At 46.2% G+C, this 17,492-nt stretch overlaps 1 protein-coding gene across 1 annotated transcript in view; it reads right to left on the bottom strand.

Moving 5' to 3' along the window:
• Window positions 1–17,492, bottom strand: part of CD82 (CD82 molecule) — a 120,468-nt gene that overhangs the window by 54,704 nt on the left and 48,272 nt on the right. The window contains exon 2 of the mRNA XM_040328055.1: window positions 5,027–5,102. Within this exon, the coding sequence (XP_040183989.1) occupies window positions 5,027–5,092 (66 nt within the window). The 5' untranslated portion in view covers window positions 5,093–5,102. The remainder of the gene's footprint in view (window positions 1–5,026; window positions 5,103–17,492) is intronic.

Raw genomic sequence — 17,492 nt, 5'->3', positions numbered from 1 at the left:
TTTTTTTTTTTTTTTTAACAGACGCATAGGTGATCAAATACCACCAAAAGAAAGATCTAGAAAAAAGGACGTCAATTTTGTTTGGGTACAACGTCGCACGACCACGCAATTGTCAGTTAATGCGACACAGTGCCGTATCGCAAAAAATGGCCTGGTCATTAAGGGCAAAAAATCTTCCGGTCTGTAATTGGTTAATGGATGTGGGCTAGGTATACTCAATTTCATAATTTCTCCGATGAACAAAATGACCAGATAGGTAGAACATTTCTGCATCTGTATTGTAATAATTAAAATATGAAACAGCAAGAAAAAGGTCACACTAAAAAATGCGATGTTTACTGAAATGATACTAGCACTTCCCTCTAAATCTAGCTGTGAATATATTATAACAGTCGTATACACACCACAGCCCAGAGCTGGGATTATGTCTTCTGAAATAAGATGTGCAAGAAACAGGAAACCGCACATCTCAGACCTTATCTCCTCTGCTTAGTACAAAACAGAGATAGGAGCGCGTTGCCAAGACGGGGCGGGGGTGGGGGGACAGTTACAAGTTCCTAACGCAATCAATCTTTGCGACAGAACCAAACCGAGATTTACCCCCCCCCCCCCCACCACCACCAATCACACAGCAGATAAAATACAAATAGAAAGTTTTACCGAAAAATATAGTGTGCCGATTTAATTTGGGGGGGGGGGGGGACAGAAGCGGCTTTAAACTTGAGCTTGAATCCTTTCGCTGCTGGAGCCATTTCTGTGTTTCCTGCGCACATTTTAAAATTCATTTTAGGCCTGAGGATTACTTAAAACCCACCAAAACAGGTTTTATTTTCAGAAAACCTGGAGAATAAGGTTACATTCCCAGGGGCGACTAACACCGGTGTGAATGACAGCGGGAGGAACCGCCATTAGTAAGCGCTATCTGCAGCCGCTAAGCCCTGTACACTTCAATGGCTGGTTAGCGGCGGCTGCTGCTATCCATGGCTGTCTGCCCAGCAGGCCATTACTTGGAGTGATCTTGGATGCAGGTCCTCCTTAAATGAGACATCAGGGGTCTTTTAGACCCCTGATGTCTTACTAGCCCTCTATTGAAGCTAATGGTGCGCAGATCGAGCTCCATTAGCTTCTTACAGGGCCACAGTGGCCAGTGAAAGGGACAGCTGAACTAGTGACAAAATGCAGGTAGCTCACAGGTTCTTACTCGGTAGGGGAGATCGGAGAGTGGGCATTCTCCCTCCTCTCTCCTTGTCAATCCCAGGTCCGCAGGTCTCCATTCCCTCTCATGGTGGCACTCGCAATGCCGATCCTGGGTCCACAGGCCTCCCTCGCCTCTACTTTAAGGCACTCGCCATGTCAATCCCAGGTCCGTAGGTCTCCCTCCCCTCTCCTTGATGGCACGCACAATGCCAATCTCAGGTCCACAGTTCTCCCTCCCTTCCCCATGGCGGCACTCGCCATGCCAATCTGGGGTCTACAGGTCTCCCTCCTTTCTCCATGGCAGCACTCAGCATTCCAATCCCGGGTCCACAGGTCTCCATCCTCTCTCCTTGGAGGAACTTGCCATGCCAATCACAGGTCCACAGGTCTCCCTTCCTTCCCCATGGTGGCATTCGCCATGCCAATCTGGGGTCTACAGGTCTCCCTCCCTTCTCCATGGCAGCACTCACCATGCCAATTCTCCAATTCCGAGGCCACAGTTCTCCCTCCCTTCCCCATGGCGGGACTCGCCATGCCAATCTGGGGTCTACAGGTCTCCCTCCCTTCCCCATGGCAGCACTCCCCATGCCAATTCTCCAATTCCGAGGCCACAGGTCTCCCTCTCTCCTTGGCAGCACTCACAATGCCAATCCCAGGTCCACAGGTCTCCCTCCCTTCCCCATGGTGGCACTCGCCATGCCAATCTGGGGTCTACAGGTCTCCCTCCCTTCTCCATGGCAGCACTCACCATGCCAATTCTCCAATTCCGAGGCCACAGGTCTCCCTCTCTCCTTGGCAGCACTCACAATGCCAATCCCAGGTCCACAGGTCTCCCTCCCCTCTCCATGGCAGCACTCAGCATTCCAATCCCGGGTCCACAGGTCTCCATCCTCTCTCCTTGGAGGCACTTGCCATGCCAATCCCAGGTCCACAGGTCTCCCTCCCTTCCCCATGGCGGCACTCGCCATGCCAATCCCGGGTCTACAGACCTCCCTCTCTTTTCCATGGCAGCACTCATGTCGTTCCCGGGTCTGCAGGTCTTCCTACCCTCCCTCTACCTGGAGGCACTCGCTGTGATGATCCCAGGTACGCAGGTCTTCTGGCCCTCTCATGGCAGCACTCGCCATGTCGATCCTGGGTTCGCAGGTCTCCCTTCCCTCTCCTTAGCGGCACTTGTCATGCCAATTCTGTGTCCTCGAGTCCAACAGCGGAGTTTGGGAAACATGTCGGGAGGGAAAAGACGTGTAGGGCACACTACTGGGGGTGCAGCAAAAGGGGTGTTGTACAGATTTACCTACTGTATGTAGGAAAAACATTGGTACATGCTATGCCGTTCCCGGGTCCACAGGTCTCCCTCCCCTCTCCATGGCAGCACTCGCCATGCCGATCCCGAGTCTCCCTCGCCATGCCGATCCTGGGTCCAAAGTTCTCTCTCCTCCCCTTGGAGGCACTTGCCATGCCGATCCTGAGTCCATAGGTCTCCCTCCCATCTCCATGGCATCACTCGCCATGCCGATCCCGAGTCTCCCTCGCCATGCCGATCCTGGGTCCACAGGTCTCCCCTCTCCTCTCCTTGAAGATACTCGCCATGCTGATCCCGGATCCTCTGGTCTCCTCCCCTCTCCTTGAAGGCACTCGCCATGCCAATCCTGGGTCCACAGGTCTCCCCTCTCCTTGGAGGTACTCGCCATGCTGATCCCGAATCCTCTGGTCTCCGTCGCCTCTCCTTGAAGGCACTTGCCATGCTGATCCTGGGTCCACAGGCCTCCCTCCCTTCTCCATGGCGGCACTCGCCATGCCGATCCCGGGTCCGCTGGTCCAACAGTGAAGACTGGGAAACATCACAGTGCAACAAATGGATCCGGCAGTTGTACAGATTTACCTACTGTATGCAGGCCAAACATTGGTGGCAGTGAAATGGTTAAAAGTTTAGGAAGAGACGTGTAAAATCATTTTTTTTCCCACGGCGGTAAAAGATAAACGTCATGCAATGATGATTATCACACACGGAAGTACATTCTTTCCAGGGTCAAGGTTTGTTGTTTTATTAGGATTATACCAATCAGGAAGAATCTTGCCAACAAGCTGAGAATTTACACTAAAATGACAAACTGATTTTACAATGCTATGCACTAATGTAAAGCTTATCCAAGCCACAAAGCAAGGTCCATAAAGACATGGATGAGCGAGTTTGGGGTGGAGGAACTTGACTGGCCTGCACACAGTCCTGACCGCAACCCGATAGTACGCCTTTGGGGTGAAGATGAGACTGCAAGCCAGGCCTTCTCGTCCAACATCAGCGCCTTACCTCACAAATGCGCTTCTGGAAGAATGGTCAAACATTCCCATAGACACTCCTAAGTGGACGGCCTTCCCAGAAGAGTTGAAGCCGCTATAGCTGCAAAGGGCGGGGCTAACTCAATATTGAACCCTACGGACTAATAGCTAGATTCAGAAAGAGTTAAGCCGGCGTATCAGTAGATACGCCGTCGTAACTTTGAATCTAAGCCGTCGTATATTTAAGTGTATTCTCAAATTGAGATACACTTAAACCTAGCTAAGATACGCCGGCCTGCGCGTCGAATCTTAGCTGTCTAGTTCCGCCGGCCTCTAGGGGCGTGAACGCCGATTTACACCTAGAATGCGTAAATCAGCGAGATACGCCTATTCACGAACGTACGCTTGTCCGTCGCAGTAAAGATACGCCGTTTACGTAAGGCGTTTTCAGGCGTAAAGTTAGTCGAACAAAAAGCTGGCCTAGCCAATGATAAGTATCGACGTCGTTCCCTCATCAAATTTTTAAATTTTTTACGTCGTTTGCGCAAGTCGTCCGTGAATGGGGCTGGATGTAATTTACGTTCAAGTCGAAACCAATAAGTCCTTTGCGGCGTAATTTGGAGCATGCGCACTGGGATACGTCCACGGACGGCGCATGCGCCGTTCGTTCAAAACGTCATTTACGTGGGGTCATGGTTTGTTTACATAAAACACGCCCACCTCTTCACAATTTGAATTAGGCGCGCTTACGCCGGCCCATTTACGCTACGCCGCCGTAACTTAGGACGCAAGTGCTTTGTGAATACAGCAACTTGCCTCTCTGACTTACAGCGGCGTAGCGTATATGCGATACGCTACGCCTGCACAAAGTAAAGCCAGTCTTTCTGAATCTGGCTATAAGACTGGGAGATGCCATTAAAGTTCACGTGCGTGTAAAGGCAGGCTTCCCAATACTTTTGATAATATGGAAAATATAGGAGGACTGGTGTTATGGTGGAAAGACCGTGTAGGGGGTCTTCTCAAATTTCCCGCAATCAGAGTTTTGCGTAGACGGCGTACTGCACAGGACGTGACGGTTCTTGGACTACAATCAGAGAAAAGAGTAATTAGCAGAACAATGGGGGAAGAGGACGGCCGTAACTCTCCGATAAGAGCGAGGAAAAGGGTGGAGGAACCAAGTGCCATACATCAGAGCTGGCGACTCCAATAAGGTTTCCCCGACATGCAGTCCTAAATCACAAGGCAGCACCAAAATAATAAAACTACGAATCCTCAAATTCATAAACCACACCAATTTAATTTTTTCTTCTTTTCAGTAAAGTTGTCTCTGGAAACAAAGGCAGACCTACCCCTGACGACGTCACATGTTTATTACTGCAGTGCAATTGGCTGCCTAAGCGGTTTGACCGATCACTACAAAGAATCAAGGAGGCGACTTCCCGTCATTATAGACTACAGAGAGTTATCAAGGGACGACCTTCAAGTGACTCCAGAGACGACTTGGCTGACATTGACAGATATGGGAGTCTGGGTTCGGAGACTTGGTACTTACGAAGAACAGGAGGTTAAATAGGAACAGGAAGTATTTGGTCACTTTCATACATCCGTCGCTCGCCATCGTTTGGATCCTAAAAAGAGAAGAAAACATCCTGGTTAGAAATGATAAAATACGAGAGGAATAGGATACAAAATAACCGACTGTACAAGAGCAAAGCCCTTGGGGCACCCAAAGGCAAAAAAAGGTCAATGCACCCCCCCCTGCCCCCCCCCAAACAACAACGACCAATGAGATAAACTGCACCAGCAGCATAGGCTACGGGCCTTGCCCTTTTTGTGCCCCCACCAACCTAGGCACCCACCTCTACTGCCTACCCCTTAGCCCGGCACTGATGACCTTAAATGGGTTGAAAAGGTAAAAAAAAAAAAAATCACCTTAAAGTGGATGTAAACATTTTTTTTTTTTTTTTGATGTCACAATGTAGAGAATAAGATTTCCTATCATCTGTGCCCAGTCTTGCCACACAGAGATAATCCGGCTCTGAGCAATCCTCTTTTTGTTCAGTGAAAATTAACAGACCTGTCTAAATAAAAAGTCCTTTCCTCCCTCCTTGCTTTGAGTGACAGGTTATTTACATATCTAGCTTGGACATGTTTATCATATGTTATGTTAGGCTGCTTTCACATTGCAGCGTGGAGCCGCGGTGACGGTATAGCCGCGCTATTTGTAGCGCAGCTATATCGTCGTATTTGCCGCGATATTCGGGCACTAGCGGTGAGGTTTTTAACCCCCGCTAGCGGCCGAAAAAGGGTTAATACCGCGCTTTCCCATTGATTTCAATGGGAAGGCGCGGTATAGGAGTGGTGAACACACCGCTCCTATACCGCGGTAAAGATGCGGCTAGCAGGACTTTTGGTGCGCTCCTGCTAGCGCACCGCTTCAATGTGAAAGCCTTCGGGCTTTCACATTGAACACTGCAGGGCATGATTTTTCATGCGGTATAGCAGCGCTATTGTTAGCGCTGTACCGCATGAAAAACGCCCCAGTGTGCAAGGGGCCTTAATCATAATATGAGGTGATCCACAGTGTAAAAAGTGAGAAATCCACCCCTCCCCCCACATAACACATCATGGTAATATACAATGAACTGTGGATCACCTCATATTATGATAAACATAACATAACATATGATAAACATGTCCAAGATAGATATGTAAATAACCTGTCACTCAAAGCAAGGAGGGAGGAAAGGACTTTTTATTTAGTCGCTGCGCCTCCGTAAATTACCTGCGCTACGTTTGATTCACGGAGCAGTAGCTCCGTAATTTGCGTGAGCGCTACGGAAAACTGCCCGGCGTAAGCGCGCGTAATTTAAATGATCCCATAGGGGGCGTGGATCATTTAAATTAGGCGCGTTCCCGCGCCGAGCGTAGTAGCGCATGCTCCGTCGGGAAACTTTCCCGACGTGCATTGCGGTAAATGATGTCGCAAGGACGTCATTTGCTTCTAAGTGAATGGCGTCTAGCGCCATTCACGATTCACTTACGCAAACAACGTAATTTTCAAATTTCGCAATGTGGTAACGACGGGTATACTTAGCATTGGCTGCGCCTGCTAATAGCAGGAGCAGCCTTACGTGGAACCCGACGAACGCAAATGACGTAAACTGCGTACGCAGGGCACGGGTAGCGGTTGTGAATCGGCGTTAGTATGCAATTTGCATACGACACCTAGCGGCCTGCGAAAGAATGCAGCCTACGATACGACGGCATAAGAGCCTTATGCCAGTCATATCTTAGGCTGCAGTCGGCGTATCGAGGTTCCTGAATCAGGAGCATACGAAACGCCGGCGCAAGTAAGCAATTGCGCTGCGTAACTATGGTTACGCAAACGCAATTGCTTTCTGAATCCACCCCAGGGGTAAATGGGCCAAAAGAGGATCACAGTGGGACCCAGAAAAATGAGCGGGGGGGGGGGGGGGGGGGCGTCATCAGGCAGAGTGGCAATGGCAGCCCTCATCTCTGTGTTAAAGTGTATGTCATTCTAACAATGGACGCCTCCTATTTGTTCTATAGAGCAGGGGTGGGCAACCTGGGGCCCTCCAGCTGTTGTGGAACCACATTTCCCATGAGGCATTGCAAGGCTAACAGTTACAATTACTCCCAAGAGGCATGATGGGACTTGTAGTTCAGCCTGCAACAGCTGGAGGGCTCCAGGTTACCTACCCCTGCCACAGACTACAGCCAGGGCTGGTGTTAGGTAGGCAGTACTCTCATACTGGGCCCCAGGGCCCTATTGGATCAGTGGGGGAGGTCTGGCTCTGTCAGTTACAGCCTGTGAGCTTCCCCAGTACAGTATCATACAGGACCCCATTATTTATAATAGGAGTCCCATTTCTCCCCCACCCGGGGGGGGGGGGGGAGGGGGTGTACGGGGTAAAAGTCAGCCATCTCTCACCATTGTGATATATCTGCAGCCCCTCCAATATCCATTGCTCCGCCTTCCTGTCCTCCGGGCCTAGTCACTCTACAGGCTCAATGCACAGCCCCAGGCTCCAGGGAGCAGTCACCATGGCAACCAGCACCCAGCTCTGATTGTAAATACGCAGAGAGGATAGCCAGGGATGGCGCGGTGTTAATGGAAAGGCTCCAAAAACATGGCGGGGTGATTAAAGTGGAGTTCCACCCATTTTTTTATGTTTGTCTGTGCTGCATGCTCTAATCTCATAGTGTTTAGAATGGACAATTTTTATTCAATTTGTTGCTTGTAAATACCTTTAATTTTGTAGTCCTTCATTACTTCCTCCTCCTTATTTGCCTAGGCTATTTGCAAGGGTTTCTGGGATAGGCATCATGTTTCCCAGTAGTCCTTGCAAACCTGACTGAAACCTATTACATTGCTTGTGCACTGAGCATGTGCGAGATATGCAAAGCTGAAATCCAGGAAGTCATACAGTCTGGCTTCATGATGCCCACACTTAAGATGGCCACGGTCTATTTCTAGATTATAAACTATCTAAATGCTGTAACAACCTAACAAAACGGACCTTAGTTTACAGACTAACTTTACTAGAATACATTAAGCTTGTGTATTACAGGGGTATTTATATTTAAAAAGTGAAATTGTGGCCGGAACTCCCCTTTAAGGATAGATATGGAGAGTTAGGCCCATTTCACACTGGGGCGCTTTGCAGGCGCTATTGCGCTAAAGATAGCGCCTGCAAACCGGCCGCAAACAGCGGCTGCTGTTTCTGCCCCGAGGGCTTTCACACTGGAGCGGTGCGCTAGCAAGACCAATCCAAAAGTCCTGCTAGCCTCACCTTTGGAGCGGTGAGAGGAGTGGTGTGTTTACCGCTCCTTCCCATTGAAAGCAACGGGAAACCGCAGCTATACCGCCGGCAATGCGCCACATTGCCGGCGGTATTAACCCTTTTTCGGCCTCTAGCGGGGGTTAAAAACTGCACCGCTAGAGGCCGAATACTGCTGCAATTCCGACGGTATAGCGCCGCCACCCCAGTGTGAAAGGGGCCTTAAAGGGGTGTTCCAGTATTTTTTTATGTTTCTTAAAAGTCAGCAGCTACAAAAAGTGTAGCTGCTGGCTTTTAATAAACATACACTTTCCACGTTCCAGCGACGCGCCGGCCGGGGGTCTGCTCCTCTCCCCCCCTCTCTGGCCGGCGTCTTCATTCCAAGTGTGGGCACCCGGCCGTGACAGCTTTACGGCCGGGCACCCACTGCGCATGCGCGAGCGGCGCTGCGCCATCCAAATTTGACAGGCGATCGCCTGGGACCTGTCATGTGTCCCAAGCGATCGCCTACAGGGAGGGGCTGCAGAAAGGCGATTAGACTATTCGCCTTAGCAGCCCCTCGGCGGAAGGAGGAAGTGGGACAGGAAGTCCCACTCCTCCTAAAGCCCCCACTCCCCCCCCCCCAAAAAAAAAATTTACATGCCAAATGTAAGGGGGCGAGGAGTGGATTAAGCGGAAGTTCCACTTTTGGGTGGAACTCCGCTTTAATTATATCTGTACAATAAGGGCAAAAACTGTGTGAGCTGAGAGCTTCCTGTTCTACACTTTAACTACTCCCCCCCCCCCCCCCCCCCCCAATTTTTTTTTATATATATATATATATAAATAAAATAATCTGTGCATCTCCAGTTTTTTTCACGTGTTCTTGATGCGTTTCGCGTTTTTTCCTTAGGAGCGGGAGTCTTGTCATGCAGGAGAATCCAGTAGTGATTGCGTTTTCGATGCGTTTCCATTGAAGTCTATGGAACCAAAAGAAAGGTCACTGACCCTTTGTAAGAACACGCACAGATGTAGAATTATCCCATAGAAAATTAGGTTAAACGCACTGTAGGGTTTTTTCTGCAAATCTGAAAACGCATAGGTGTGAACCAAGGCTTACATTGTTCCAAGCAATCTCTGTGGACTACAAAATACACCACACCCCCCCCCCCCCCCCAGAGAAGAGGGGAGGGAGAAGAATGCAGCTCCTCCATGGATACAGTGCGATAAGTGAGTGTTGTCAACCTAGGACAGGAAGTGTGTTGCTGGCAGGATCATAAAATGTTATATTTTTATCCTTGGGTTTAGATACACCATTGTAAATTCCACTATCAATGCCAATTGACAATTGCTTGTATTGAGCCCCGGGTCTCTGAACTCCCCCCCCCCCCCCCCCCCCCATCTCTAGGGCTGCGTTTTCCTTATTTGCCATAAAGGAGAAGGTAAAGAAGGGGTTAAAAACCAGCCCTGATACACAGAGCCTGCAGTGTCACGCTTACTCGGCTATGAGATTATTAAACAGCATCTGTAGCGTGCCGGACGAGCCGAGACACCTCACGGCCTGGGGAGCAGATATCTGACATAACCGCCGGGATATTTTTAAATGGCGGGCGATCCACTTTATCACAAAAGTGGTCCCAGCGGCGGATTCGCCACGTGACCACTCGTTAAAATTAGAAGAAAAGAGGTTTAATCTTAAACTGCCTAGAGGGTTCTTTACTGTAAGAGCGGCAAGGATGTGGAATTCCCTTCCACAGGCGGTGGTCTCAGCAGGGGGCATCAATAGTTTCAAAAAACTATTAGATAAGCACCCGAACGACCCCAACATACAGGGATATACAATGTAATACTGACATGGAATCACACACATGGGTTGGACTTGATTGACTTGTGTCTTTTTTCAACCTCACCTACTATGTAGCTAGGAATGAAAGTGATCAAAATGTTTTTTTTTTAAAGGGACAGTGTAAAAATAAAAGTAAAATAAAGAAGAAAAAAAAAAATCTTGCGCGCGGAAGCATTTGCAAGTCACGCCCGCATATGTAACCAGTGTTCAACCCACATGTGAGGCATCACCGCAATTGCTAGAGCGAGAGCAATAATTCCAGCCCAATACCTCCCTCTAACTCTAAACTGGTAACCTGTAGAAATTTTTTAAATCGTCGCCTATAGAGATTTTTAAATATCAAATCGCCATTCCACGATTTAAAGCGTGACATGTTGGGTATTAAATTACTCGGCGCAACAACATCTTCCACATTATAGAAAGAAATTGGGCCAACTTTACCGCTTTGTTATTTTTTTTTCCCATTTAACCACTTGCCGCCCGCCAATGACAAATTGACGTCGGCAAAGTGGTTGTAAAATCCTGACCGGACGTCATATGACGTCCTCAGGATTCTCAGCCGCTGACAGACGCGAGTAGAGGAGAGCAGATCGGCGGCTCTCCTGACAGGGGGGGTTCGCGCTGATTGTTTATCAGCGCAGCCCCCCCTCGGATCGCCACATGGACCACCAGGGAAGCCCACCCTGGACCACCAGGGAAGCGGGAAAAAAAAAAAAAAAAAGTCTGAAAAAAAAAAGCAATAAAAAAAGATGCCAATCAGTGCCCACAAATGGGCACTGATTGGCAACATGTGTAAATCAGTGCCGCCCCACAGTGTCCATCAGTGCCGCCCCACAGTGTCCATCAGTGCCACACCACAGTGTCCATCAGTGCCACACCACAGTGTCCATCAGTGCCACCCCACAGTGCCCATCCATGCCCAGTGCCCACCTATCAGTGCCCATCTGTGCCACCCATAATTATCCATCAGTGCCGCCCATGAGTGCCCATCTGTGCCACCTACGAGTGCCCAGTGCCGCCCATGAGTGCCCATCAGTGCCGCCCATGTGTGCCCATCAGTGCCGCCCATGTGTGCCCATCAGTGCCGCCCATGTGTGCCCATCAGTGCCGCCCATGTGTGCCCATCAGTGCCGCCCATGTGTGCCCATCAGTGCCGCCCATGTGTGCCCATCAGTGCCGCCCATGTGTGCCCATCAGTGCCGCCCATGTGTGCCCATCAGTGCCGCCTATGTGTGCCCATCAGTGCCGCCTATGTGTGCCCATCAGTGCCGCCTATGTGTGCCCATCAGTGCCGCATACCAGCGCCGCCAATCAGTGCCACCTCATCTGTGCCCGTCAGTACTACCTCATCGGTGCCCATCAGTGCCGCCATATCAGTGCCCGTAATTGAAAGAGAAATCTTACTTATTTACAAAAAAATTAACAGAAAAAAATAAAAATTTAATTTTTTTTCAAAATTTTCAGTCTTTTTTTAGTTGTTGCGCAAAAAAAAAAAATCACAGAGGTGATCAAATACCACCAAAAGAAAGCTCTATTTGTGGGAAAAAAAGGACGCCAATTTTGTTTGGGTACAGCGTCGCACGACCGCGCAATTGCCATTCAAAGTGCGACAGTGCTGAAAGCTGAAAATTGGCTTGGGCAGGAAGGTGCGTAGGTGCCCTGTATGGAAGTGGTTAAAAAAGGTTTATTTTTTCCCCAAATTGCATTTTTAAGACTGCGGCGCAAATACGGTGTGAAAAAGTATTGCAACGATCTCTATTTTATTCTCTAGGGTCTCTGCTAAAATAGATCTATCTATATCTCTCATATTAGAGATATCCATCTATCTATCGCATCTTTTCAGGGCTGGACTGGGACAAAAATTTGGCCCTGGACTTCATCCAGACTGGCCCACTTTGACAGGTCTCTCCTATGGCGGCCGGACAACTCCCCAAGCCCCTTCTCCCCCTTCACTAGCCACTAGCCGTTCTACTTTATTAGAGTAGAACGGCTGGTACTCTTATATGCAGTACCAGTGGGGAAGCTAGACATTATTTCACCCGGGGAAAATAATCAGTTTGGTGCCCCCCCCTTATAGGACAAGTTTAGGCAGAAGTGAGAAACTCCCAGGCCATAGCTGTTGAGCGGAGGGGGGGGGGGGGCGGCGGTCACTGAAGCCGGCCCACTGAGCCATCGGCCCACCGGGAAACTCCCTGTAGTCCCAATGGCCAGTCCATCCCTGCATCTTTTACAACTTGGGGGGGGGGGGGGGGGGGGGGAAACACTTGTTGTTTACATGCTGAAATCCCCATTTGCTTGATAGAAAATTACTGGGAACCAGTGGCGGACTGACAACTCATAGGGCCCCCTATTTGCTTGCTAGAAAATTATTTGGAACTTCCAAATATTTTATATATAAAATTTGGGAGTTCCAAGTAATTTTCTAGCAAGCAAATAGGGATTTCAACTTGTAAACAACAAGTGTCAAAAAAATTTATAAAAAAATCTACTAGATATACATAAATATATTTTTTGTTTGTTTGTTTTACTTTGATTTTTAAAAGAAAGAAAAAAAAGAAAAAAAAAAAAGAAGAAGGAGGGGAAAAAAAACCTCAAGTTGTAAAAGATGCTATCTATCTATAGATAGCATCTTTTACAACTTTGAGTTGTTTTCCCCCCTCCTTTTTTTTCCTCTCCTTTAAAAAATAAAAAAATAAAAATATACATAAATATAATTTTTTTTTTTTTTTACATCTAGTAGATTATTTTTTTTGACACTTGTTTACAAGTTGAAATTCCTATTTGCTTGCTAGAAAATTACTTGGCACTCCCAAATATTATATATAAAATATTTGGAAGTTCCAAGTCATTTTCTAGCAAGCAAATATGGATTTCAACTTGTAAACCATCAGTGTTAAAAAAAATAAAATTAAATTCAACTACATATACATAAATATAGGGGGGAAAAAAACTCAAGTTGTAAAAGATGATATCTATCTATAGATAGATATCATCTTTTACAACTTGAGAGTTTTTTTTTCTCCTATCTTTTAAAAATCTAAAAAAAACAAAAACAAAAAAATAATTTATATTTAAGTATATGGATTTCAACACCAAAAGTGTCAAAAAGAAAAAAAAATCAACTAGATATACATAAATATATATATATTTTTGTTATTCTTCGATTTTTAACAAGTAAGAAAAAACCCCTCGAGTTGTAAGATGCTGGTCACAAAGTATCCTCGGAGATTTCCTGACCAGTAATGAAAGCAGAACAATGCACAATGAAGGCGGCAGAGTGGGAATTTGTTCCAAATTAGAAGCGTCAGCTTTGTTACGAGTCATGTGTGGGGTTTTTTTCGGAGATTGTGTCGCAGTCATTGTGCGTTTGGGAGGATTTGTGGGATTCCCCGATAATTCAGGATCACATCGTCACACAGGAGGCTCCGCCAGGCCTCAATGTGAATAGATCGATTGGAGTGCTGCAAGATGTCCCTTTGTGCCAACACGGGCATGTGGGGCGAGGAGGACCTGTCCTTTGTGTCTGGTGTTCCTCAGCAGAGTGTTATTATCCGTATTGTATCAGGAGAGGGCTGGGAGATGGAGCTTTGACGCACGCTGAACAATGCCGCCTCTGTGCCTCTCAATACGCAGAGCGCACCCCTCTGTTGTCACCGGGCCCCATGTGCCGGCATCAATGAACTCGCCACGGGGGCCAGCAACAAAAGCCGCACAAGGGCCCAGTCTGGCAGCTGGAGGAGCCGTGTCCGCGGATGACCCTCGGAGTCTGCGCCACCATTATGTCTATGGAAATGAACTTAACCAGAGCGGAGTTCCCAGGCCTCCACCCTCTTCTAAGCAGACAGCGAGCCCTCCGAGAAAATGGACGCCCCATTGTCACCACACGGGACAAGACACCCCGATCAACGCGCGCAATCTTATAGGGACTGGTTAAAGCAGATAATCCGATTATTGGAGACACAGAAAAATTGTACCATCATGTCTAGATTCCTAGGACGCCATTGAACGCCATTTTATTAAATATATTAAAGTGCTTTTTATTTTTTAAGGTTCAAGTATCCAGGCCCAAAAAACTATTTACTTTTATTTATGTTTTTTTTTTTTTTTTACTTACGGATTCAACGCAGGCGTATTAATACGCCTGCGTTGAATCTGTAAAAAAAAAAAAAAAAACATTAATAAAAAAAATAAAAAAGCATTTTTTTGGACCTGGATACTTGAACCTTAAAAAAAAGGCACTTTAATATATTTACTACAATACTTTCACCGGGAAGTGCCTATTTAGTACGCATAGAAAATAAATAGGAACTTCCTGATTAAATCCCTAGGTAGACATCGAACGCCATTGTATTCGAAATATAGGGCCGGATTCACGTACAGCCGCGTAAAATTGTGCGGGCGTAACGCATCTGATTTACGTTACGCCGCCGCAACTTACACGGGCAAGTGCTGTATTCTCAAAGCACTTGCTCCGTAGGTTGCGGCGGCGTATCGTAAATCGGCCGTCGTAAGCCCGCCTAATTCAAATTTGGATCAGGGGGGCGTGTTTTATGTAGAACTACTGTGACCCGACGTGATTGACGTTTTTGCGGAACGGCGCATGCGCCGTCCGTGGAATTTCCCAGTGTGCATTGCTCCAAAGTATGCCGCCATTGGTTTCGACGTGAACGTAAAAGACGTCCAGCCCCATTCACGGACGACTTACGCAAACGACGTAACTTTTTCAAATTTCGACGCGGGAACGACGGCCATACTTAACATTGTTACGCTGCACTTATGCCTCATATAGCAGGGGCAACTATACGCCGGGAAAAGCCTAACGTAAACGTTGTAACTTTACTGCGTCGGCCGTGCGTACGTTCCGGAATACGCGTATCTAGCCAATTTGCATACTCGACGGAAGCGCCACCTATCGGTCAAAAAAAAAATGCAGTTAAGATCCGACGGCGTAAGAGACTTACGCCTGTCGGATCTAATGGATATCTATGCGTAACTGATTCTAAGAATCAGGCGCATACATACGACGGGTCGGATACGGACTTACGACAGCGTTCATGGCGCTGCGACGTCGTAAGTCCTTTCAGAATCTGGCCCATAATTTATTTTTTTAGGGTTCAAGTATCCAGGTGTGAAAAAGAACAGGGATATATTTTTATTTTTCATTTATTAATATATATATATTTTTTTTTACGGATCTGAACGCAGGTGTATCATTTTCTATGCATATTAAATAGGCACTTCCTGATGAAATTTCATAGGAAGACATTGAACACCATTGTATTAAATATGTGACTTTATTTTATTCTCTTCATCTGATGAAGGGGACTTTCCGTTTTCCCCGGAGGATCCACTTTAATCATGGAAGATCCAGCAGATACTAAATACTTCCTCTTTATAAACTCATGAGAAACCATATGACTGGAAGACCCATCAGTTCCTTTATGAAACCAACACATCGTTTACCTTTTTTAGCACATTAGCCAAAAACTTTGCAAAAAAAACAAACAAAAAAAAAACTTTTGGAAACATTCTTAGGCCTCTTTCACACGGGGCAGATCAGTTTTTTTGTGTAATAGATATAGCAGGCGCGGCCCCAGAGCCCGTGTGCGTGGCCTTGATGTCCGCCAGCCACCCGCGATCACTGCAAACAGAGGCAGAACGGGGATCTTCCAGTGTAAACACGGTGGATCCCCGTTCTGACAGGGGAGCTGAGAGTGATCATCTACTCCTAGTGATTAGGAACAGCGATCTGTCTCCTCCTCCGGTCAGCCCAGCCCCCATACAGTTAGAAACACCTCCCAGGGAACACATTTAAACCCTTGATCGCCCCCTAGTGTTAACCCCTTCCCCGACAGTGACATTTAGGCTTAATGTACACGGGACGTTTTTACAACCTCTCCTGAACTATTTAACTTGACAGATAGTAACCTTCCGTTTTGCCGCGCTTACATTTCGCGTCTAGAAGCGTTTCTTAATATTATATATATATATATATTCGTTTTTCAGAAGACATAAAACTATGTTTTGCCCACACATGATCATTTTAAATGACGTTTTTTAAAATGTCGTTTTTTTTCCCCATCACAAAAAACAACCGTGTGTACGCGGCATAATGGTAAATTTTTCTGCATATATATATTTTTTTTAAATAGGCAAAAACAAAAAGCGTGTTACCGCTTTTGGCCTCTAAATTCAGTGTCTGAACTCCTTTAACTCATTTTTTTTGCGTCTGGCGGTGTTTGCGTTTAGAAGCGTTTCTTAAAAAAAAAATAAAAAAAATAAAAAAAAAACGCCTGTAAACGAAACACGGCTAGACGAAAAAAATAAAATATGGAGTTCAGACGCTGAGTTTAGAGGCATTTCTAGCGCCAAACGCTTGAAAACGCGGTAACCTGCGTTTCGTTTGCAGGCGTTTTTCGTTTTTGCCCATTTAAAAAATATTTCTATTTTTTTTTCTTTTTTTTAATAAACGCTTCGAAATGCAAAACGAAGGCTAAACGCGGCACGAAAACGCGGCAAAAACGGACGTTTTAAATGTGGGTTATTATCTGTCAATCTAAATCATTCAGGAGAGGTTGTAAAAACGTCCCATGTACATGAAGCCTTATACAGTAAATTGGTGCATTTTTATAGCACTGATCGCTGTATAAGACACTGTTCCCAAAAATGTCCGATCTGTCTGCCGCAATGTCGCAGTCCTGCTAAAAAAAAAAAAAAAAAAATTGCAGATCGCCGCCATTACCAGTATAAAAAAATGCCATAAATCTATCCCTTATTTTGTAGACGCTGTAACTTTTGCGCAAACCAATCAATATATACGCTTATTGCGATTTTTTTTTAACCAAAAATATTTATCGGCATAAACTGAGAAATACATACATACATATATATATATACACACATACATATATATACACATACATACATACACATACATATATACACATACATTATATATATATATATATATATACATATATATATATATATATATATATATATATATATATATATATATATATATATATATATATATATATATATATATATATATATATACACAAATATATATAAATAGGAGATATTTATTATAGCATAAAAAGTTAAAACATTTTTTTTCCAAAAATGGCGCACTTTGTTTATTAGCGCAAAAAAATAACTGCAGAGGTGATCAAATAGAACCAAAAGAAATCTATTTGTGGGGGGAAAAAAAAAGGACACAAATTTTGTTTGGGTACAGCGTCGCACATCCGCGCAATTGTCAGTTAAAGCGACGTAGTGCCGTATCGCAAAAAAAAAAATGGTCATTAAGGGGGTAAATCCTTCCGGTTCTTAAGTGGTTAAGGTAGTAGAGCCCCCCCCCCCCCCTCTCAGACTGCGTTTGATGG

The sequence above is a fragment of the Rana temporaria genome, chromosome 11 (assembly GCF_905171775.1).
Source record: "Rana temporaria chromosome 11, aRanTem1.1, whole genome shotgun sequence".
Lineage (NCBI taxonomy): Eukaryota > Metazoa > Chordata > Amphibia > Anura > Ranidae > Rana > Rana temporaria.
Note: the sequence above shows the minus strand (reverse complement) of the source record. Positions and strands in the feature narration are given on the sequence as shown.